The following is a 23,977-nucleotide window of genomic DNA, read 5'->3' as shown; positions in this document are numbered from 1 at the left end:
GGCTCAGTGCAACAGTGTTGCCATTGTTTATAATAATTGTTCTTTCTAATGTCGACTAATATCACATACTAACAAACTAAAAATATATGTGTGTATATTATACAATCAGTTGGTGAGAGAAAGAGCCTCAGACCTCCCATTCATTTGTCCATGTCTCCTGTCTATGTTGTTCCTGTTACAGTTGGTGAGAGAAAGAGCCTCAGACCTCCCATTCATTTGTCATGTCTCCTGTCTATGTTGTTCCTGTTACAGTTGGTGAGAGAAAGAGCCTCAGACCTCCCATTCATTTGTCCATGTCTCCTGTATATGTTGTTCCTGTTACAGTCTTCTGTCAAGTTCACTTGGTTCAAACAAAAACAGACCAATGATTGGTTGACTATAGAGAATCCCACAATGCAGGTGATGGCTGCAGGATAAAGCCCTTTAGCCTACACACAGCAGGGTGTAGGAATCAAACTTCCAACCTTGGTGTTGATAGAACCATACAGTATCAGAGAAAGAGAGGAGAGGAGAGAGAGAGAGAGAGCGAGAGAGAGAGAGAGAGGAGAGAGAGAGAGAGAGAGAGAGAGAGAGAGAGAGAGAAAGAGAGGGCAAGGAGAGGAGAGAGAGGAAAAGAGACAGGGAAGGAAAGAGATGAAGGAGAGGAGAGCGAGGGCAGAAAAGGTGAGAGAGAGAGAGGGAGAGAGAGTCCATGCAGTACTACAATCAACATAATTATCATAACATGGTTGTGAAGGGACTGCTGGCTGTGTCCCAAATGGCACCCTATTCCCTATGGGCCCTCTGGTCAAAAGTAGTGAAGGGGGAGGGGGTGATGATGACACCAAACAGGAAGTACAGGCTAGACTCCTCACCATTACTACTTCCTTAAAACGTGACTACAGTGTGAAGTCCATGGTGAGAGATGGGGTGAGAGAGAGAGGGAGAGAGGGAGAGAGAGAGAGACAGAGAGAGAGAGAGAGAAAGAGAGAGAGAAAGAGAGAGAGAGAGAGAGAGAGAGAGAGAGAGAGAGAGAGACAGAGAGAGAGAGAGAGAGAGAGAGAGAGAGAGAGAGAGAGAGAGAGAGAGAGAGAGAGAGAGAGAGGAGAGAGAGAGAAGAGAGAAAGAGAAAGAGAGTGAGAGAGAGAAGAGAGAGAGAGAGAGAGGAACACAGACAGAGCTGACAGAAAGTGACAGAGGTGAGTTGGAAGAGAATTGAGAAAAGAGAGGGAGAAAGAGGGAGAGGGAGGAAGAGAGCAAGAGCAACGTAATCTGCCACAGACCACACGCACGCAAACACGCACACACAAACACAGACACGCACACAGATATCAGGAAGTAATCTGTTCCGTGCTGACTGTGCAGGGTGCTGTCTTGTATGTAAGCAGAAGAGTGTGTACCGTACGTCAGTGTGTGCACGTCAGTGTGTGTCTGCCGACAACAGGTTGCAAGTATGACCCTCTCACCTCAAATCTAAGGATCTCTCACCCCACTGGACAGACCCATGGACACACAGCTACACGGACCAACACCATGGGCTCAAGATTAAAGTAAGTCTAACAACTCTCGATGTTCTCTCAATCTCTCTAGTCTCTCCTCTCTGTTATTGCGGCTTCTATCACTTCCTCTCTCGGCTGCACAGGAAGCAGGTTTGCACAGTTGCCCGCGGTAACACTGTTGGCGATGGCAATGTGATGGTACTAGTAGCCGTATTCAAAGAAGAATCAAGGCCTCACTTGTATTCTTCCACTACTTATTCTCTGTTGACCTGAACACGTTCTCCTTCCCCAGGTTGTTATGGATACTCAAACACTGAATACTACTGTCTTTAAAGTTGATCATTCATTTCTACTTTTAAAGTTGATACTTTTCATTGTCAGTTATCTGGTAGTAGAGACAGGACACAACCAGACTGTCAGTCCACAGCCCAGGTCCGTCCTCCGATGTTCCCTGTACATATTACTGGTGAGGTGGGATGTTCTTGTTGTGATTTTACATTTCAGCAGGCACTCTTATCCAGAACGACTTACAGGAGCAATTAGGGTTAAGTGACTTGCTCATGGGCACGTCGTCAGATCTTTTAGCTTGTCAGCTAGGGGATTCAAACCAGTGACCTTTCGGTTACGGGGCCCAACGCTCTTAACCACCAGGCTACCTACCACCTAGATGTGTTCTGTTCTTGTTCATACTGTAATGTGTTCTGTTCCTACTGTGATGTGTTCTGTTCTTGTTCCTACTGTGATGTGTTCTGTTCTTGTTCCTACTGTGATGTGTTCTGTTCTTGTTCATACTGTGATGTGTTCTGTTCTTGTTCCTACTGTGATGTGTTCTGTTCTTGTTCCTACTGTGATGTGTTCTGTTCTTGTTCATACTGTGATGTGTTCTGTTCTTGTTCCTACTGTGATGTGTTCTGTTCTTGTTCATACTGTGATGTGTTCTGTTCCTACTGTGGTGTGTTCTGTTCCTACTGTGATGTGTTCTGTTCTTGTTCATACTGTGATGTGTTCTGTTCTTGTTCATACTGTGATGTGTTCTGTTCCAACTGTAATGTGTTCTGTTCTTGTTCCTGCTGTGATGTGTTCTGTTCTTGATCCTACTTTGATGTGTTCTGTTCTTGGAGAGGGAGAGAGAGAGAGAGAGAGAGAGAGAGAGAGAGAGAGAGATGGAGAGATGGAGAGAGATGGAGAGAAAGAGAGAGAGAGAGAGAAAGAGAGAGAGAGAAAGAGAGAGAGAGAGAGAGAGAGAGAGATGGAGAGAAAGAGACTGTGAAGGAATCCTGGTCCCGTATTCATAAAGCGTCTCAGAGTTGGAGTGCTGATCTGGGATCAGATCCCCCCTCTCGTTCATTATGATCTAAAAGGGAAAAAACTAATTGTAGAGCAGCTCTCTTACTCTGATTCACATTATGAATACAGGCCTTGGAGCAGTGACAGCCTGAGACGATTATGAGGTCATATAACGTCATGTCAGTATACTAGAACCATATGGCTGTAAACAGTATATCCTTTAACCCAGTGATTCCCCCAGCCTCTCCTCCATTATCAGAGTAAATCCCCAGCCTCTCCTCCATTATCAGAGTAAATCCCCAACCTCTCCTCCATTATCAGAGTAAATCCCCAGCCTCTCCTCCATTATCAGAGTAAATCGCCAACCTCTTCTCCATTATCACAGTTATTCCCCAACATCTCATCCAGTATCACAGTGATTTCCCCCAACCTCTCATCCAGTATCACAGTTATTCCCCAACCTCTTCTCCATTATCACAGTGATTCCCCAACCTCTACTCCCTCCATTATCACAGTGATTCCCCAACCTCTCCTCCATTATCGCAGGGATTCCCCAACATCTCATCCAGTATCACAGTGATTTCCCCCAACCTCTCATCCAGTATCACAGTTATTCCCCAACCTCTTCTCCATTATCACAGTGGTTCCCCAACCTCTACTCCTCCATTATCACAGTGATTCCCCAACCTCTCCTCCATTATCGCAGTGATTCCCCCAACATTTCCTCCATTATCGCAGGGATTCCCCCAACCTCTCCTCCATTATCGCAGGGATTCCCCCAACCCCTCCTCCATTATCGCAGGGATTCCCCCAACATCTCCTCCATTATTGCAGGGATTCCCCCAACATCTCCTCCATTATCGCAGGGATTCCCCCAACCTCTCCTCCATTATCGCAGGGATTCCCCCAACCCCTCCTCCATTATCGCAGGGATTCCCCCAACCCTCCTCCATTATCGCAGGGATTCCCCCAACCCTCCTCCATTATCGCAGGGATTCCCCCAACATCTCCTCCATTATCGCAGGGATTCCCCAAACATCTCCTTCATTATCGCAGGGATTCCCCCAACCTCTCCTCCATTATCGCAGGGATTCCTCCAACCTCTCCTCCAGTCTCCCCAGCCAGTCCACTTCCTTGATGTATTCCATAAAGCTGATCAAGCCCCTCATTAGTTAAATAAGCTGGCTTGGTTGTAGAGTACTGGAGGACAGGTGCTGGAGGAAAGGTACTGGAGGACAGGTACTGGAGGACAGGTACTGGAGGACAGGTGCTGGAGGGAAAGGTACTGGAGGACAGGTACTGGAGGAGAGGTAATGGAGGACAGGTCCTGGAGGAGAGGTACTGGAGGACAGGTGCTGGAGGAAAGGTACTGGAGGAGAGGTACTGGAGGAGAGGTACTGGAGGACAGGTCCTGGAGGAGAGGTACTGGAGGACAGGTGCTGGAGGAAAGGTACTGGAGGACAGGTACTGGAGGAGAGGTAATGGAGGACAGGTACTGGGTGTTAGGTACTGGAGGACAGGTACTGGAGGAGAGGTACTGGAGGAGAGGTAATGGAGGACAGGTACTGGAGGAGAGGTAATGGAGGAGAGGTACTGGGTGTTAGGTACTGGAGGAGCGGTACTGGAGGCTAGGTACTGGACGCTAGGTACTGGAGGAGAGGTACTGGAGGAGAGGTACTGGAGGAGAGGTCCTGGAGGAGAGGTACTAGGGGAGAGGTACTGGAGGAGAGGTACTGGAGGAGAGGTACTGGAGGAGAGGTACTGGAGGACAGGTACTGGAGGAGAGGTACTGGAGGAGAGGTACTGGAGGCTAGGTACTGGGGGAGAGGTACTGGAGGACAGGTACTGGAGGACAGGTACTGGAGGACAGGTACTGGAGTAGAGGTCCTGGAGGAGAGGTACTGGAGGAGAGGTACTGGAGGACAGGTACTGGAGGAGAGGTACTGGAGGAGAGGTACTGGAGGAGAGGTACTGGGGGAGAGGTACTGGAGGACAGGTACTGGAGGAGAGGTACTGGAGGAGAGGTACTGGAGGAGAGGTACAGGAGGAGAGGTACAGGAGGAGAGGTACTGGAGGAGAGGTACTGGAGGAGAGGTACTGGAGGACAAGTACTGGAGGACAGGTACTGGGGGAGAGGTATATGAGGAGTGGTTTGGGAAACACTTCTCTATCACTACTGTTAATGTCATGGTGTTGTGTGTTTCTTCAGAGAAAACCCTGACAGGACCTTCTACTGGTTCTTTGAAGCATCTTGTCCAATCGCAAATGACAAAGGTGAGTTTTGGACACACACACACACATCAATGCACGTATAGTTGAAGACGGAAGTTTACATACACCTTAGCCAAGTACATTTAATCTCAGTTATTACAATTCCTGACATATAATCCTAGTAAAAATGTCCTGTCTTAGGTCAGTTAGGATCACCACTTTATTTTAAGAATGTGAAATGTCAGAATAATAGTAGAGAAAAGAAGAGAAAATGATTTATTTCAGCTTTTATTTCTTTCATCACATTCCCAGTGGGTCAAATGTTTACATACACTCAATTAGTATTTGGTAGCATTGCCTTAAAATTGTTTAACTTGGGTCAAACATTTTGGGTAGCCTTCCACAAGCTTCCCACAATAAGTTGGGTGAATTTTGGCCCATTCCTCCTGACAGAGCTGGTGTAACTGAGTCAGGTTTGTAGGCCTCCTTGCTCGCACACGCTTTTTCAGTTCTGCCTACAAATATTCTATAGGATTGAGGTCAGGGTTTTGTGATGGTCACTCCAATACCTTGACTTTGTTGTCCTTCAGCTATTTTGTCACAACTTTGGAAGCATGCTTGGGGTCATTGTCCATTTGGAAGACCCATTTGCGACCAAGCTTTAACTTCCTGACTGATGTCTTGAGATGTTGCTTCAATACATTCACATAATTTTACTGCCTCATTTTACTGCCACATTTCTCCAAAAAATACGATCTTTGTCCCCATGTGCAGTTGCAAACCATAGTCTGGCTTTTTTTGTGGCGGTTTTGGAGCAATGGCTTCTTCCTTGCTGAGCGGCCTTTCAGGTTATGTCGATATAGGACTCGTTTTACTGTGGATATAGATACTTTTGTACCTGTTTCTTCCAGCATCTTCACAAGGTCCTTTGCTGTTGTTCTGGGATTGTTCTGGGATTGATTTGCACTCCTTCCTGAGTGGTATGATGGCTGCGTGGTCCCATGGTGTTTATACTTGTGTACTATTGTTTGTACAGATGAACGTGGTACCTTCAGGCATTTGGAAATAGCTGAGTTTGAAGGTAGGCCTTGAAATACATCCACAGGTACACCTCCAATTGACTCAAATTATGTCAATTAGCCTATCAGAAGCTTCTAAAGCCATGACATCCTTTTCTGGAATTTTCTGGAATTCCCAAGCTGTTTAAAGGCACAGTCAACTTAGTGTATGTAATTTCTCACCCACTGGAATTGTGATACAGTGAATTCTAAGTGAAATAATCTGTCAGTAAACAATTGTTGGAAAAATGACTTGTGTCATGCGCAAAGCAGACGTCCTAACTGACTTGTGTCATGGACAAAGCAGACGTCCTAACTGACTTGTGTCATGGACAAAGCAGACGTCCTAACTGACTTGTGTCATGGACAAAGCAGACGTCCTAACTGACTTGTGTCATGGACAAAGCAGACGTCCTAACTGACTTGTGTCATGGACAAAGCAGACGTCCTAACTGACTTGTGTCATGGACAAAGCAGACGTCCTAACTGACTTGTGTCATGGACAAAGCAGACGTCCTAACTGACTTGCCAAAACTATAGTTTGTTCACAAAACATTTGTGGAGTTTTAATGACTCCAACTGTATGTAAACTTCTGACTTCAACTGTACACACACGCACACACACTCATGTCTGGTGTAGGTAAGAATCTCACAAACTTCCTGTCATGTGATCCGCCCAAAAAACCACAGCAGCCTGCTCCAGGTTACCATGGATATGGGCTGAGACAGACATACCCAGCGAGAGAGAGATAGAGAGAGAGAGAGAGATAGAGACAGACAGACAGACAGACAGACAGACACAGACAGACAGACAGACAGACAGACAGACAGACAGACAGACAGACAGACAGACAGACAGACAGACAGACAGACAGACAGACAGACAGACAGACAGACAGACAGACAGACACAGACAGACAGACAGACAGACAGACAGACAGACAGACAGACAGACAGACAGACAGACAGACAGACAGACAGACAGACAGACAGACAGACAGACAAAAAGAAAAAGACAGACAAAAAGAAAAAGACAGAGAGAACCACAAATAGAACAGGACCTCAGCAGACAGGACATCAGTCAAACTGAAAGTGGGGGGGGTTTGTGTGTGTGGTGTATGTGTGTGTGTGTGTGTGTGTGTGTGTGTGTGTGTGTGTGTGTGTGTGTGTGTGTGTGTGTGTGTGTGTGTGTGTGTGTGTGTGTGTGTGTGTGTTCATCCTGTCTCTCATTTTGTCCTGTGTAGATCCTGATGTGTTGTTTCAGTTTCCTGAAGACTTCAGTGATGAGGTAAAGACACCAGTCTTCTACACACACACACACACACACACACACACACACACACACAGGTACCTGTGCATACAGATGCATTACAGATTCCTCCATGTCTAACTTCATATACATTTCAAATATTTTATCTGTTCATAACGTGTGTATGTGCGTGTGTGTGTGCGCGCGCGTGCGTGTGCGTGTGTCCAGGAGTCCCGCCAGACCCTACCAAGGTTCTGCTTTCCCTATGACATAGAGAGGTAAGTGATAGTATGTTTTTACTGTAGCAAGAGATTCCACATAGAGAGAGAGAGATTATGGACACAGAGAGAGACAGAGATTATGGACACAGAGAGAGAGAAATTAAGGACACATAGAGATTTTCATCCATCCTTATTCCCTCCCTCTCCACTCCATCCATCCATCCCCCCTCCCCCTCCCTTCTCTCCCTCCCTCCCTCATCCATCCTTTTCTTCCTCACTTCATCCACCCTTCCATCCTCCTCCTCCTCCTCCTCTTCCCCCTACCCTCCTCCTCCCTCCTCCCCGTTCCTCCTCCTCCCCCCCTCCACCTCCTCCTCGTCCTCCTCCTCCCTCCTCTTCCTCCTCCTGCCTCCTCTTCCTCCTCCTCCTGCCTCCTCTTCCCCCTACCCTCCTCCTCCCTCTTCCTCCTCCTCCTCCTCCCCCTCCCTCCTCCTCCTCCTCCCCGTTCCTCCTCCTCCCCCTCCCTCCTCCTCCTCCTCCCCGTTCCTCCTCCTCCTCCCCCTCCCTCCTCCTCCTCCTCCCCGTTCCTCCTCCTCCCTCTTCCTTCTCCTCCTCCTCCCCCTCCCTCCTCCTCCTCCTCCCCGTTCCTCCTCCTCCCTCTTCCTTCTCCTCCTCCCCCTCCCTCCTCCTCCTCCTCCCCGTTCCTCCTCCTCCCCCTCCCTCCTCCTCCTCCCCGTTCCTCCTCCTCCTCCCCTCCCTCCTCCTCCTCCTCCCCGTTCCTCCTCCTCCCTCTTCCTTCTCCTCCTCCTCCCCCTCCCTCCTCCTCCTCCCCGTTCCTCCTCCTCCCTCTTCCTTCTCCTCCTCCTCCCTCCTCTTCCTCCTCCTGCCTCCTCTTCCTCCTCCTCCTGCCTCCTCTTCCCCTACCCTCCTCCTCCCCCTCCCTCCTCCCCCTCCCTCCTCCTCCTCCTCCCCATTCCTCCTCCTCCCCCTCCCTCCTCCTCCTCCTCCCCGTTCCTCCTCCTCCTCCCCCTCCCTCCTCCTCCTCCTCCCGTTCCTCCTCCTCCCTCTTCCTTCTCCTCCTCCTCCCCCTCCCTCCTCCTCCTCCTCCCCCTCCCTCCTCCTCCTCCTCCCCGTTCCTCCTCCTCCCTCTTCCTTCTCCTCCTCCTCCCCCTCCCTCCTCCTCCTCCTCCCCGTTCCTCCTCCTCCCTCTTCCTTCTCCTCCTCCCCCTGCCTCCTCTTCCCCCTACCCTCCTCCTCCCTCTTCCTCCTCCTCCTCCTCCCCCTCCCTCCTCCTCCTCCTCCCCGTTCCTCCTCCTCCCCCTCCCTCCTCCTCCTCCTCCCCGTTCCTCCTCCTCCTCCCCCTCCCTCCTCCTCCTCCTCCCCGTTCCTCCTCCTCCCTCTTCCTTCTCCTCCTCCTCCCCCTCCCTCCTCCTCCTCCTCCCCGTTCCTCCTCCTCCTCCTCCCCGTTCCTCCTCCTCCTCCTCCCCCTCCCTCCTCCTCCTCCTCCCCGTTCCTCCTCCTCCCTCTTCCTTCTCCTCCTCCTCCCCCTCCCTCCTCCTCCTCCTCCCCGTTCCTCCTCCTCCCTCTTCCTTCTCCTCCTCCTCCCTCCTCTTCCTCCTCCTGCCTCCTCTTCCTCCTCCTCCTGCCTCCTCTTCCCCCTACCCTCCTCCTCCCCCTCCCTCCTCCCCCTCCCTCCTCCTCCTCCTCCCCATTCCTCCTCCTCCCCCTCCCTCCTCCTCCTCCTCCCCGTTCCTCCTCCTCCTCCCCCTCCCTCCTCCTCCTCCTCCCCGTTCCTCCTCCTCCCTCTTCCTTCTCCTCCTCCTCCCCCTCCCTCCTCCTCCTCCTCCCCCTCCCTCCTCCTCCTCCTCCCCGTTCCTCCTCCTCCCTCTTCCTTCTCCTCCTCCTTCCCCTCCCTCCTCCTCCTCCTCCCCGTTCCTCCTCCTCCCTCTTCCTTCTCCTCCTCCCCCTGCCTCCTCTTCCCCTACCCTCCTCCTCCCTCTTCCTCCTCCTCCTCCTCTTCCCCCTCCCTCCTCCTCCTCCTCCCCGTACCTCCTCCTCCCCCTCCCTCCTCCTCCTCCTCCCCGTTCCTCCTCCTCCCTCTTCCTTCTCCTCCTCCTCCCCCTCCCTCCTCCTCCTCCTCCCCCGTTCCTCCTCCTCCCTCTTCCTCCTCCTCCTCCTCCCCCTCCCTCCTCCACCTCCCCGTTCCTCCCCCTCCCTCCTCCTCCTCCTCCCCGTTCCTCCTCCTCCCTCCTCCTTCTCCTCCTCCACCTCCCCGTTCCTCCTCCTCCCCGTTCCTCCACCTCCCCGTTCCTCATCCTCCCTCCTCCTCCTCCTCCCCGTTCCTCCTCCTCCCTCCTCATCCTCCCTCCTCCTCCTCCCCGTTCCTCCTCCTCCCCGTTCCTCCTCCCTCCTCCTCCCCGTTCCTCCTCCTCCCTCCTCCTCCTCCCTCCTCCTCCTCCCCCTCCCCCTCCCTCCTCCTCCTCCTCCTCCTCCTCCCCGTTCCTCCTCCTCCCTCCTCCTCCTCCTCCCCGTACCTCCCTCCCCCTCCTCCTCCTCCCCGTTCCTCCTCCTCCCTCCTCCTCCTCCTCCTCCCTCCTCCTCCTCCTCCTCCTCCTCCTCCTCCTCCTCCTCCCCGTTCCTCCTCCTCCCTCCTCCTCCTCCTCCTCCTCCTCCTCCTCCCTCCTCTTCCTCCTCCTCCCTCCTCCTCCACCTCCTCCTCCCTCCTCCTCCTCCTCCCCGTTCCTCCTCCCCCTCCCTCCTCCTCCTCTTCCTCCTCCTCCTCCCTCCTCCTCCTCCCCCCCGTTCCTCCTCCTCCATCAGAGTGAGAGATGTGGTAGCAGTGCAACACTTCACCTTTGTGTTGACTGACTTGGAGGGATGCCAACGCTTCGGCTTCTGTCGCCTCACCAGCAGCTCACACACCTGCCTCTGTATGCTTAGGTAAGAGTGTGTGTGTGTGTGTGTGTGTGTGTGTGTGTGTGTGTGTGTGTGTGTGTGTGTGTGTGTGTGTGTGTGTGTGTGTGTGTGTGTGTGTGTGTGTGTGTGTGTGTGTGTGTGTGTGTGTGTGTGTGTGTGTGTGTGTGTGTGTGTGTGTATCTCTGTATTTAGTGACAACATTAACCATACACTACAGTCATAATGTGTGTAATTGTGTGTTGTAGCTACCTACCTTGGTTTGAGGTGTTTTACAAACTTCTGAACAACCTGGCTGACTATCTGACCAAGGGACAGGTGAGTCTCTTAATAACCTGGCTGACTATCTGACCAAGGGACAGGTTAGTCTCTTAATAACCTGGCTGACAATCTGACCAAGGGACAGGTTGGTCTCTCAATAACCTGGCTGACAATCTGACCAAGGGACAGGTGGGTCTCTCAATAACCTGGCTGACAATCTGACCAAGGGACAGGTTGGTCTCTCAATAACCTGGCTGACAATCTGACCAAGGGACAGGTTGGTCTCTCAATAACCTGGCTGACAATCTGACCAAGGGACAGGTGGGTCTCTCAATAACCTGGCTGACAATCTGACCAAGGGACAGGTGGGTCTCTCAATAACCTGGCTGAATGTCTGTGGGTTTCATCTCCTCCCTCCCTCGTACTTGATTGATAAATGAACGTCACTGTCTGAAGAGAGTTGGGCCAGAAACCGAAAGGTCGCTGATTCAAATCCCCTGGCCGACAAGGTGAGCAATCTTTCGATGTGGCCTTGAACAAGGCACTTAACCCTAATTTACTCCAGGGGCGCTGCACTACTATTACGGAGCCTGTAAAGCAACACGTCACTGCACCTACCTGGTGTAGGACAATAAAACATCTTCATTGTTTTCATGGGATGAGTTTGACGCCCCTGCTTTATCCTGGACTGTATTGTGTCTACAGTTCTTTACAGTCAAGTTCCTTCACACATTATCCTGGCTTTTATTTGTCAAGTCAATTTAATTAGTATTTCATAAGCATTTCATTAGTATTTCATAAGCATTTAATTAGTATTTCATAAGTATTTAATTAGTATTTCATAAGCATTTAATTAGTATTTCATAAGCATTTAATTAGTATTTCATAAGCATTTAATTAGTATTTCATAAGTATTTCATAAGCATTTCATTAGTATTTCATAAGCATTTCATTAGTATTTCATAAGCATTTCATTAGTATTTCATAAGCATTTCATTAGTATTTCATAAAGCATTTAATTAGTATTTCATAAGTATTTAATTAGTATTTCATAAGCATTTAATTATTATTTCATAAGCATTTAATTATTATTTCAGAAGTATTTCATTAGTGTTTCAAAAGTATTTCAATAGTGTTTCATGAGTATCGCTTGCTTCTCAACAGACCAATGAGATGCGAGAACTGCTGGGCGCCCTCTACACACATCCCCTGCCATTGGCTGTCGGCTCTGTCACTCTGCAGCTGGTAAGCCTCAACAAGTCTATTCACCACAACTGTCCCATCAATTCTAATTCCAAGTGGAAATTCCAATTCCAACCCATTATATAGGAAACACAATCATATTACATTACGCGGTTGTCATTTAAACTGTTTTCTGTGTTGTAGTGTATCGTGTGGATTTGTTATTAGATAGAGGGGTTTTCTGGGCTGTGTGGTAGTGTGTTGTGTTTCTCTCTGAGGGAGAGAAGCTATTGGTCAGGACAGAGATGCCCCGCCCTCCTGGACATGCCCCCCTCACCCCGGGGAAGGGGCAGGAAGGGGTGAGTCCTGGAACCCTGCTAGGTCTGGACTAACACCTGGAACCTAACACCTGGTCTGGACTAACAACTAGAACCTAAGACCTGGTCTGTTTTAACACCGAGAACCTAAAGCCTGGTCTGGACTAACACCTAGAACCTAAAATCTGGTCTGGACTAACACCTAGAACCTAAAACCTGGTCTGGACTAACACCTAGAACCTAAAACCTGGTCTGTTTTAACACCGAGAGCCTAAAGCATGGTCTGGACTAACACCTAGAACCTAAAAATTGGTCTGGGCTAACAGCTAGAAACTAAAACCTGGTCCATCATAACACTTAGAACCTAAAACCTGGTCTGGACTAACACCTACTAGAACCTTAAAACTGGTCTGCTGCACTAACACCTAGAACCTAAAACCTGATCTGGATTAACACCTAGAACCTAAAACCTGGTCTTTATTAACACCTTTAACCTAAAACCTGGTCTGGATTAACACCTAGAACCTAAAAACCTGGTCTGGATTAGCACCTATAACCTGGTCTGGATTATTACCTATAACCTGGTCTGGATTAATACCTATAACCTATAACCTGGTCTGGATTAACACCTATAACCTGTTCTGGATTAACACCTAGAACCTGGTCTGGATTAATACCTATAACCTATAACCTGTTCTGGATTAACACCTAGAACCTAAAACCTGGTCTGGATTAGCACCTATAACCTGTTCTGGATTAACACCTAGAACCTAAAACCTGGTCTTTATTAACACCTTTAATCTAAAACCTGGTCTGGATTAATACCTATAACCTATAACCTGGTCTGGATTAACACCTATAACCTATAACCTGGTCTGGATTAACACCTATAACCTATAACCTGGTCTGGATTAACACCTATAACCTGGAACCTGGTCTGGATTAACACCTATAACCTAGAACCTGGTCTGGATTAACACCTAGAACCTGGTCTGGATTAACACCTAGAACCTGGTCTGGATTAACACCTATAACCTGTTCTGGATTATTACCTATAACCTGGTCTGGATTAACACCTATAACCTGGTCTGGTTTAACACCTATAACTTGGTCTGGATTAACACCTATAACCTGGTCTGGATTAACACCTATAACCTGGTCTGGATTAACACCTATAACCTATAACCTAATCTACTACTAAACCAAGACATAGTTAACACCTAAAACTAGACAAATTAAAAATCTAAATCACCTGGACACTCGGTGAACCCTGGTTCTCTCAAGATCATCTCTCAGAACCAGACCTGATAACAGGATCATGATGGGTCTACCAGCACTAACATACACCCAGATGTTGTTCTTTCTGACTAGGACTGCACCTCAAATGGCATCCTATTCCCTGCATAGAGCCCTATGCCCCATGGTCAGAAATAGTTCTAACACTTCTGGAATAGGATGCCATTTGGGATGGAAACTAACTGCTTCTTGTTCCTTTCTTCCCCAGGTCCCGTACTTCATCGCTCCAGACCCCAGAGGACTCCCTTCCATCCCTGAGAGTGTGAGTCTGCTGTCACTGTAATACACTAACCCTGACCCTAACCCTGACCCTGACCCTAACCCTGACCCTGACCCTGATCCTGACCCTAACCTTGACCCTGACCCTGATCCTAACCCTGATCCTGACCCTAACCCTAACCCTGACCCTAACCCTGATCCTAACCCTAACCCTAACCCTGATCCTTACCCTGACCCTGACCCTGATCCTAACCCTGACCCTAACCCTGATCCTGACCCTGACCCTAACCCTAACCCTGACCCTGACCCCAGAGGGCTCCCCTCCATCCCTGACAGTGTTAGTTGGCTGTCACTATAATACACTGTTGTAATCATCTACGTGTCAAACTCATTCCATGGAGGGCCTCGTGTCTGCTGTTCATTTCTCCTACCTTGAACTTGATTGATGAAGTAAGGTCCTTAATTAGTAAGAAACTCCCCCCACCTGCTTGTCTCGGTCTTAATTGAAAGGAAAGCCCATAATCCAGTAGACACGAGGCCCTCCATGGAATGAATTTGATCTACAGTGTATCTGAATCATAATCCTACTGCTGTAGGTACATTGATAATAGCGTTTGGGTCTAAGTTCTGCTACAAATTCAAGTCAAACTCAGAAGAGCGATTATTGCTGTTTTATTCATCACACTGGGTCGTACAGCCGCTAGATGTATTCACCACACTGGGTTGTATAGATGTTAGATGTATTCACCACACTGGGTCGTACAGATGTATTCACCACACTGGGTTGTATAGATGTTAGATGTATTCACCACACTGGGTTGTATAGATGTTAGATGTATTCACCACACTGGGTCGTACAGATGTTAGATGGATTCACCACACTGGGTCGTACAGATGTATTCACCACACTGGGTAATACAGATGTTAGATGTATTCACCACACTGGGTCGTACAGATGTTAGATGTATTCACCACACTGGGTCGTACAGATGTATTCACCACACTGGGTCATACAGATGTATTCACCACACTGGGTCGTACAGATGTATTCACCACACTGGGTAATACAGATGTTAGATGTATTCACCACACTGGGTCGTACAGATGTTAGATGTATTCACCACACTGGGTCGTACAGATGTATTCACCACACTGGGTCGTACAGATGTATTCACCACACTGGGTGGTACAGATGTATTCACCACACTGGGTCGTACAGATGTATTCACCACACTGGGTCGTACAACTGCAAAGACAAGATATGACATCACAATCACATATATTTCCAACCTCTGACTAACACCCGCCTCCCCTCTTCCCAAACAGACCCCCCTCCTGTGTCGAAAAACAATGAATTGTTAGGCAGGTGGGGTATTGTCCCAGTTTGAGTCCAGAACCTTCGGACTCACGTGCCTCCTACCTCACCGTTATGGAAAGATCCTGTTTAGAGACTGGCCCCCTTTACACATACTGTAGATCATTCCATCTGACTCAGAACACATTCTTTACTGTTGCTAGGCTACTTATATGAGTACAAATATACTAAAATATGCTCAAGGCAATTAGTCCGTTTCCAGCGATAGTATATACATCTCATAGATGACCCCTGTCTTGACATTGATTATACTATACACCTCATAGATGACCCCTGTCTTGACATTGATTATACATCTCATAGATGACCCCTGTCTTGACATTGATGATACTATACATCTCATAGATGACCCCTGTCTTGACATTGATTATACTATACATCTCATAGATGACCCCTGTCTTGACATTGATTATACATCTCATAGATGACCCCTGTCTTGACATTGATGATACTATACATCTCATAGATGACCCCTGTCTTGACATTGATTATACATCTCATAGATGACCCCTGTCTTGACATTGATTATACATCTCATAGATGACCCCTGTCTTGACATTGATTATACATCTCATAGATGACCCCTGTCTTGACATTGATGATACTATACATCTCATAGATGACCCCTGTCTTGACATTGATTATACATCTCATAGATAACCAGTGTCTTGACATTGATTATACATCTCATAGATGACCCCTGTCTTAACATTGATGATACTATACATCTCATAGATAACCAGTGTCTTGACATTGATTATACATCTCATAGATAACCAGTGTCTTGACATTGATTATACATCTCATAGATGACCCCTGTCTTGACATTGATTATACATCTCATAGATGACCCCTGTCTTGACATTGATTATACATCTCATAGATAACCCCTGTCTTAACATTGATTATACATCTCATAGATGACCCCTGTCTTGACATTGATTATACATCTCATAGATGACCCCTGTCTTGACATTGATTATACATCTCATAGATAACCCCTGTCTTAACATTGATTATACATCTCATAGATAACCCCTGTCTTAACATTGATTATACATCTCATAGATGACCACTGTCTTAACATTGATTATACTATACACCTCATAGATGACCCCTGTCTTGACATTGATTATACATCTCATAGATGACCCCTGTCTTGAAGTTGATTATACTATACATCTCATAGATGACCACTGTCTTAACATTGATTATACTATACATCTCATAGATGACCCCTGTCTTGACATTGATTATACTATTGATCTCATAGATGACCCCTGTCTTGACATTGATTATACTATTGATCTCATAGATGACCCCTGTCTTAACATTGATTACACTATACATCTCATAGATAACCAGTGTCTTAACATTGATTATACTATACATCTCATAGATGACCCCTGTCTTAACATTGATTATACATCTCATAGATGACCCCTGTCTTAACATTGACAGAGAGATCACTACGGGAAGATAAGACATTATAAATTGTCTCCATGGTAACGACAGGTCTTACAGTACAGCGGTACCTGAATGCTTTAAGTTAAGTGGTACCTATTGTTTTAATACTGTGTGTGTGTGTGTGTGTGTGTGTGTGTGTGTGTGTGTGTGTGTGTGTGTGTGTGTGTGTGTGTGTGTGTGTGTGTGTGTGTGTGTGTGTGTGTGTGTGTGTGTGTGTGTGTGTGTGTGTGCTACAGAGGAACCTGACAGAGTTGGTGGTAGCGGTAGATGTGTCTAACCTCCTCCAGCTCTATGCCAGCATGTTGTTTGAGAGACGCATCCTCATCCTCTCCAGCAAACTCAGCACAGTGAGGATACACACACACACACACACACACACACTATACCTCAACAACTCACAAAACTTAATTCAACCCTTTCTCAAAAGTTGCTTTCCGTAATTTCTACATAAATGTATGCTGTTCTGATTGGGCTCCCTTCCTCCCACCTCTCTCTCTCCCTCCCACCTCTCTCTCTCCTCCCACCTCTCTCTCTCCTCCCTCTCTCCCTCTCTCCCACCTCTCTCTCTCTCCCCCACCTCTCTCCCTCCCACCTCTCTCTCCTCCCTCTCTCCCTCCCTCCCACCTCTCTCTAACCCTCCCACCTCTCTCTCTCCCTCCCACCTCTCTCTCTCCCTCCCACCTCTCTCTCTCCCTCCCACCTCTCTCTCTCTCTCCCCCTCTGTCTCTCCCTCCCACCTCTCTCTCTCCTTCCCACCTCTCTCTCTCCCCACTCTGTCTCTCTCTCCCTCCCACCTCTCTCTCTCTCCCCCCTCTGTCTCTCTCCCCCCTCTGTCTCTCTCTCCCTCCCACCTCTCTCCCTCCCACCTCTCTCTCCTCCCTCTCTCCCTCCCTCCCACCTCTCTCTAACCCTCCCACCTCTCTCTCTCCCTCCCACCTCTCTCTCTCCCTCCCACCTCTCTCTCTCCCTCCCACCTCTCTCTCTCCCTCCCACCTCTCTCTCTCCCTCCCACCTCTCTCTCTCTCCCCCCTCTGTCTCTCCTCCCACCTCCTCTCTCTCCCTCCCACCTCTCTCTCTCCCCACTCTGTCTCTCTCTCCCTCCCACCTCTCTCTCTCTCCCCCCTCTGTCTCTCTCCCCCCTCTGTCTCTCTCTCCCTCCCACCTCTCTCTCTCCCCCCTCTGTCTCTCTCTCCCTCCCACCTCTCTCTCTCCCCCCTCTGTCTCTCCCTCCCTCCCACCTCTCTCTCTCCACGTCTCTCCGCTCCAGTTGACAGCGTGTGTTCATGCCCTCAGTGCTGTGCTCTACCCCATGTACTGGCAACACATCTTCATACCTGTCCTGCCCCCACACCTACTGGACTACTGCTGGTCAGAGAGAGAGAACACACACACACACACACACACACACACACACCTACTGGACTACTGCTGGTCAGAGAGAGAGAAAACACACACACACACACACACACAGATATGTATATGTTAAAGCACTCAACCTCTCTCTGTCTGTCTGTCTCTCAGTGCTCCGATGCCCTTCCTCATAGGAGTCCACTCCAGTCTGACAGAGGTACAGTAACTACAGCGTCTCCATGGTTTCCATAAGAATCTAATGGTGTTTCATCCCTCTGACAAGCAGCCAGGACCTGCAGGGCAGTATGAATCATACAGTATACTGTGAGACCACATCGGATAATAACTGACTGATGGACAGACGGATGGACGGATGGACAGACTGTTTTTGTGATTGATCGATTTACTGATTGATGGACTTACTAACTGACTGATTGATTAGTTGATTGGTTGGTTTGTTGACTGACTGATTGATTGATTGATTAGTTGATTGGTTGGTTGGTTGACTGACTGATTGATTAGTTAGTTTGTTGAGTGACTGATTGATTAGTTGATTGGTTGGTTTGTTGAGTGACTGATTGATTAGTTGATTGGTTGGTTTATTGACTGACTGATTGATTGATTGATTGATTGATTGATTAGTTGATTGGTTGGTTTATTGACTGACTGATTGATTGATTGATTGATTAGTTGATTGGTTGGTTTGTTGACTGACTGATTGATTAGTTGATTGATGTATTGATTAATGTGTTGATGTATTGATCCAGAGAGTGAGAAGCCGGGGGTTAGAGGACGTGGTGATTCTGAATGTAGACACCAACACTATAGAGTCTCCCTTCGAAGACCTGAAGAAGATACCAGCAGATGTGGTAATGTGAATGTCTGTGTGTGTGTGTGTGTGTGTGTGTGTGTGTGTGTGTGTGTGTGTGTGTGTGTGTGTGTGTGTGTGTGTGTGTGTGTGTGTGTGTGTGTGTGTGTGTGTGTGTGTGTGTGTTTGCATGCCTGCTTTCACGAATCTGTGCATTTGAGCAAGTAAGCAAGTTTAGATGTGTGTGTGTAACTTGCATGTGGACTTGTGTGTCTGTGTAACAATGTGTGTGTGTGTGTGTGTGTGCACTGTGTGTGTGCACTGTGTGTGTACTGTGTGTGTGCACTGTGTGTGTACTGTGTGTGTGTACCAGGTATCAGGTCTGAAGTTGTGTCTGAAACGCCAGGCAGCGTCAGCAGGTGTGGGCGTGGCCAAGGCCTTCCTCAGGGCTCAGGCTCTGCTGTTTGGAGGATATGGAGATGCTCTGAAGGGAAACACGGTTAGAACAATACTACTCTGGAATACTCTGGGAACACGGTTAGAACAATAATACTCTGGGAACACGGTTAGAACAATAATACTCTGGAATACTCTGGGAACACGGTTAGAACAATAATACTCTGGGAACACGGTTAGAACAATAATACTCTGGAATACTCTGAGACCCCGGTTAGAACAATAATACTCTGGAATACTCTGGGAACACGGTTAGAACAATAATACTCTGGGAACACGGCTGGAGCAATAATACTCTGGAATACTCTGGGAACATGGGTAGAACAATAATACTCTGGGAACACGGTTAGAACAATAATACTCTGGAATACTCTGAGAACCCGGTTAGAACAATAATACTCTGGAATACTCTGGGAACACGGTTAGAACAATAATACTCTGGGAACACGGTTAGAACAATAATACTCTGGAATACTCTGGGAACACGGTTAGAACAATAATACTCTGGAATACTCTGGGAACGCGGTTAGAACAATAATACTCTGGAATACTCTGGGAACGCGGTTAGAACAATAATACTCTGGAATACTCGGAACACGGTTAGAACAATAATACTCTGGAATATACTGGGTACGCGGTTAGAACAATACTACTCTGGAATGCTCTGGGAACACGGTTAGAACAATAATACTCTGGGAACACGGTTAGAACGGTAATACTCTGGGAACACGGTTAGAACAATAATATTCTGGAATACTCTGGGAACCCGGTTAGAACAATAATACTCTGGAATACTGTGGGAACACGGTTAGAACAATAATACTCTGGAATACTGTGGGAACACGGTTAGAACAATAATACTCTGGAATACTGTGGGAACACGGTTAGAACAATAATACTCTGGAATACTCTGGGAACACGGTTAGAACAGTACTACTCTGGAATACTCTGGGAACCCGGTTAGAATAATAATACTCTGGAATACTGTGGGAACACGGTTAGAGCAATAATTCTCTGGAATACTCTGGGAACACGGTTAGAACAGTACAACTCTGGAATACTCTGGGTACACGGTTAGAATGGTAATACTCTAGGAACACGGTTAGAACTATACTACTCTGGAATACTCTGGGAACACGGCTAGAACAATAATACTCTGGAATACTCTGGGAACACTTTTAGAACAATAATACTCTGGAATACTCTGAGAACCTGGTTAGAACAATAATACTCTGGAATACTCTGGGAACACGGTTAGGACAATAATACTCTTGAATACTCTGGGAACACGGTTAGAACAATACTACTCTGGAATAGTCTGGGAACGCGGTTAGAACAATAATACTCTGGAATACTCTGGGAACGCGGTTAGAACAATACTACTCTGGAAACACGGTTAGAACAATAATACTCTGGAATACTCTGGGAACATGGTTAGAACAATAATATTCTGGAATACTCTGGGAACCCGGTTAGAACAATAATACTCTGGAATGCTCTGGGAACACGGTTAGAACAATAATATTCTGGAATACTCTGGGAACACGGTTAGAACAATAATACTCTGGGTGCACGGTTAGACTGGTAATACTCTGGGAACACGGTTAGAACAATACTACTCTGGAATACTCTGGGAACGCGGTTAGAACAATACTACTCTGGAAACACGGTTAGAACAATAATACTCTGGAATACTCTGAGAACCTGGTTAGAACAATAATACTCTGGAATACTCTGGGAACACGGTTAGAACAATAATACTCTTGAATACTCTGGGAACACGGCTAGAACAATAATACTCTGGAATACTCTGGGAACACTTTTAGAACAATAATACTCTGGAATACTCTGAGAACCTGGTTAGAACAATAATACTCTGGAATACTCTGGGAACACGGTTAGAACAATAATACTCTTGAATACTCTGGGAACACGGTTAGAACAATACTACTCTGGAATAGTCTGGGAACGCGGTTAGAACAATAATACTCTGGAATACTCTGGGAACGCGGTTAGAACAATACTACTCTGGAAACACGGTTAGAACAATAATATTCTGGAATACTCTGGGAACATGGTTAGAACAATAATATTCTGGAATACTCTGGGAACCCGGTTAGAACAATAATACTCTGGAATGCTCTGGGAACACGGTTAGAACAATAATATTCTGGAATACTCTGGGAACACGGTTAGAACAATAATACTCTGGGTGCACGGTTAGACTGGTAATACTCTGGGAACACGGTTAGAACAATACTACTCTGGAATACTCTGGGTACACGGTTAGCCTGGTAATACTCTGGGTACACGGTTAGAACAATAATACTCTGGAATACTCTGGGTGCACGGTTAGAACAATAATACTCTGGAATACACTGGGAACGCCATTAGAATACATAACATTAAAATATAATAATGTGAAGATGCTTTTTATTCTGTATGCAATAATACTATAGAATACTCTATAATACTGTATATACAGACACCTGTTTCAATAAAGTTTCTTCTCTTCACCAACTCTCTCTCTCTCCCTCTCCCTCCCTCCCTCATCTCTCTCTGTAGAATGGTCAGATCATGTTCTGTGAGGAGGTTTTCCTGGACCACAGGTCTCCCAGTATGAGACAGTTCCTACAGAGTGCTGTCCATCTGCAGCTCTTCAAACAGGTACCTGTGTGTGTGTGTGTGTGTGTGTGTGTGTGTGTGTGTGTGTGTGTGTGTGTGTGTGTGTGTGTGTGTGTGTGTGTGTGTGTGTGTGTGTATATCAGTATGAGTGCCCTCCTCCTCCTGCAGCTTTTCCAACAGGTGAGTTCATCTCAAGACAGAACGCTGCCCTCTGTTGTTCTGGGGATAACAAAACAAACATGAGAACAAGTAGCACACACATATGTGGATAGCAAATGTCCTCGTAGTGTGGAGGTGTAAAACAAACATGAGAACAAGTAGCACACACACGTGGATATCAAATGTCCTCATAGTATGGAGGTGTAAAACAAACATGAGAACAAGTAGCACACACACACGTGGATATCAAATGTCCTCGTAGTATGGAGGTGTAAAACAAACAAGAAAAACTAGTCAACATACAAACATCCAAATGTCTTTTGTAGTCTGGATGTCTGACCATCAGCAATAGAGAATAATCCACATTCTGCAATAATCCACATTCTGCAATAATCCACATTCTGCAATAATCCACATTCTGCAATAATCCACATTCTGCAATAATCCACATTAATCCACATTCTGCAATAATCCACATTAATCCACATTCTGCAATAATCCACATTCTGCAATAATCCACATTAATCCACATTCTGCAATAATCCACATTAATCCACATTCTGCAATAATCCACATTCTGCAATAATCCACATTCTGCAATAATCCACATTCTGCAATAATCCACATTCTGCAATAATCCACATTCTGCAATAATCCACATTAATCCACATTCTGCAATAATCCACATTCTGCAATAATCCACATTCTGCAATAATCCACATTCTGCAATAATCCACATTCTGCAATAATCCACATTCTGCAATAATCCACATTAATCCACATTCTGCAATAATCCACATTCTGCAATAATCCACATTAATCCACATTCTGCAATAATCCACATTCTGCAATAATCCACATTAATCCACATTCTGCAATAATCCACATTCTCCACTTCCTTAGGTGTTCATTGTCACAACAATCCAACTGTCTTTGTCAGGATTACAGAACAAACTGTTCTGAGTTTATTATTAGAAACATATTGATATTCAGTAGAATGATCTTCTCAGGGTTGAATAGGAGTCCCTATGATGTACTAACAAACCAGCAGTTCATTGACTGGGTTTTGGTTTTCAGTTTATTGATGGACGTCTGGAGCTGCTGAACAGAGGGATAGAGCCAGACGACCTGTTTGAACAAGAGATGCTACAGTGTGGAACAGCAGAAGCAGGTGTCTGTCTGTCTGTCTGTCTGACTATCTGTCTGTCTGCGTGTGTTTAAGTCCTCACAAACCGATGCTGGCCAAACAATCTAGTTCAAATCAAAATCAAATCAAATGTATTTATATAGCCCTTCGTACATCAGCTTATATCTCAAAGTGCTGTACAGACACCCAGCCTAAAACCCCAAACAGCAAGCAATGCAGGTGTAGAAGCACGGTGGCTAGGAAAAACTCCCTAGAAAGGCCAAAACCTAGGAAGAAACCTAGAGAGGAACCAGGCTATGTGGGGTGGCCAGTCCTCTTCAGGCTGTGCCGGGTGGAGATTATAACAGAACATGGCCAAGATGTTCAAATGTTCATAAATGACCAGCATGGTCAAATAATAATAATCACAGGCAGAACAGTTGAAACTGGAGGTGGACTGGGGACAGCAAGGAGTCATCATGTCAGGTAGTCCTGAGGCATGGTCCTAGGGCTCAGGTCCTCCGAGAGAGAGAAAGAAAGAGAGAAAGAGAGAATTAGAGAGAGCATACTTAAATTCACACAGGACACCGGATAGGACAGGAGAAGTACTCCAGATATAACAAACTGACCCTAACCCCCCGACACATAAACTACTGCAGCATAAATACTGGAGGCTGAGACAGGAGGGGTCAGGAGACACTGTGGCCCCATCCGATGACACCCCCGGACAGGGCCAAACAGGAAGGATATAACCCCACCCACTTTGCCAAAGCACAGCCCCCACACCACTAGTTTTCATCTATATTTTCCTTAGCTGTCTATTTACCACAACAAACTGATGCTGGCACTAAGACCACACTCAACATGCTGTATAAGGCCATAAGCAAACAAGAAAATGCTCACCCAGAAGCGGTGCTCC

The 23,977-nt window shown here is 46.9% G+C and overlaps 1 protein-coding gene across 2 annotated transcripts in view; it reads left to right on the top strand.

Annotated features, from left to right (window-relative positions):
* Positions 1–1,096: 1,096 nt before the first annotated feature.
* dennd1c (DENN domain containing 1C) overlaps positions 1,097–23,977 on the top strand; it is a 34,517-nt gene continuing 11,636 nt past the window's right edge. The window contains exons 1-16 of one of the 2 annotated variants that reach the window (XM_031811128.1): positions 1,097–1,529; positions 4,975–5,039; positions 7,279–7,322; positions 7,512–7,561; positions 10,325–10,444; positions 10,666–10,735; positions 11,843–11,923; positions 12,139–12,219; positions 13,682–13,735; positions 16,771–16,881; positions 17,802–17,902; positions 18,056–18,101; positions 18,652–18,753; positions 19,066–19,191; positions 21,714–21,815; positions 23,010–23,103. In XM_031811128.1, the coding sequence (XP_031666988.1) occupies positions 1,513–1,529; positions 4,975–5,039; positions 7,279–7,322; positions 7,512–7,561; positions 10,325–10,444; positions 10,666–10,735; positions 11,843–11,923; positions 12,139–12,219; positions 13,682–13,735; positions 16,771–16,881; positions 17,802–17,902; positions 18,056–18,101; positions 18,652–18,753; positions 19,066–19,191; positions 21,714–21,815; positions 23,010–23,103 (1,264 nt within the window). In that variant the 5' untranslated portion in view covers positions 1,097–1,512. The remainder of the gene's footprint in view (positions 1,530–4,974; positions 5,040–7,278; positions 7,323–7,511; positions 7,562–10,324; positions 10,445–10,665; positions 10,736–11,842; positions 11,924–12,138; positions 12,220–13,681; positions 13,736–16,770; positions 16,882–17,801; positions 17,903–18,055; positions 18,102–18,651; positions 18,754–19,065; positions 19,192–21,713; positions 21,816–23,009; positions 23,104–23,977) is intronic. The other variant, XM_031811129.1, reaches the window with a different exon arrangement.

Source organism: Oncorhynchus kisutch, unplaced genomic scaffold (genome assembly GCF_002021735.2).
Source record: "Oncorhynchus kisutch isolate 150728-3 unplaced genomic scaffold, Okis_V2 Okis01b-Okis20b_hom, whole genome shotgun sequence".
NCBI classification, from domain to species: Eukaryota; Metazoa; Chordata; class Actinopteri; order Salmoniformes; family Salmonidae; genus Oncorhynchus; species Oncorhynchus kisutch.
The sequence above is the reverse complement of the archived record's forward strand: the minus strand, read 5'-3'. Positions and strand labels throughout refer to the sequence as shown.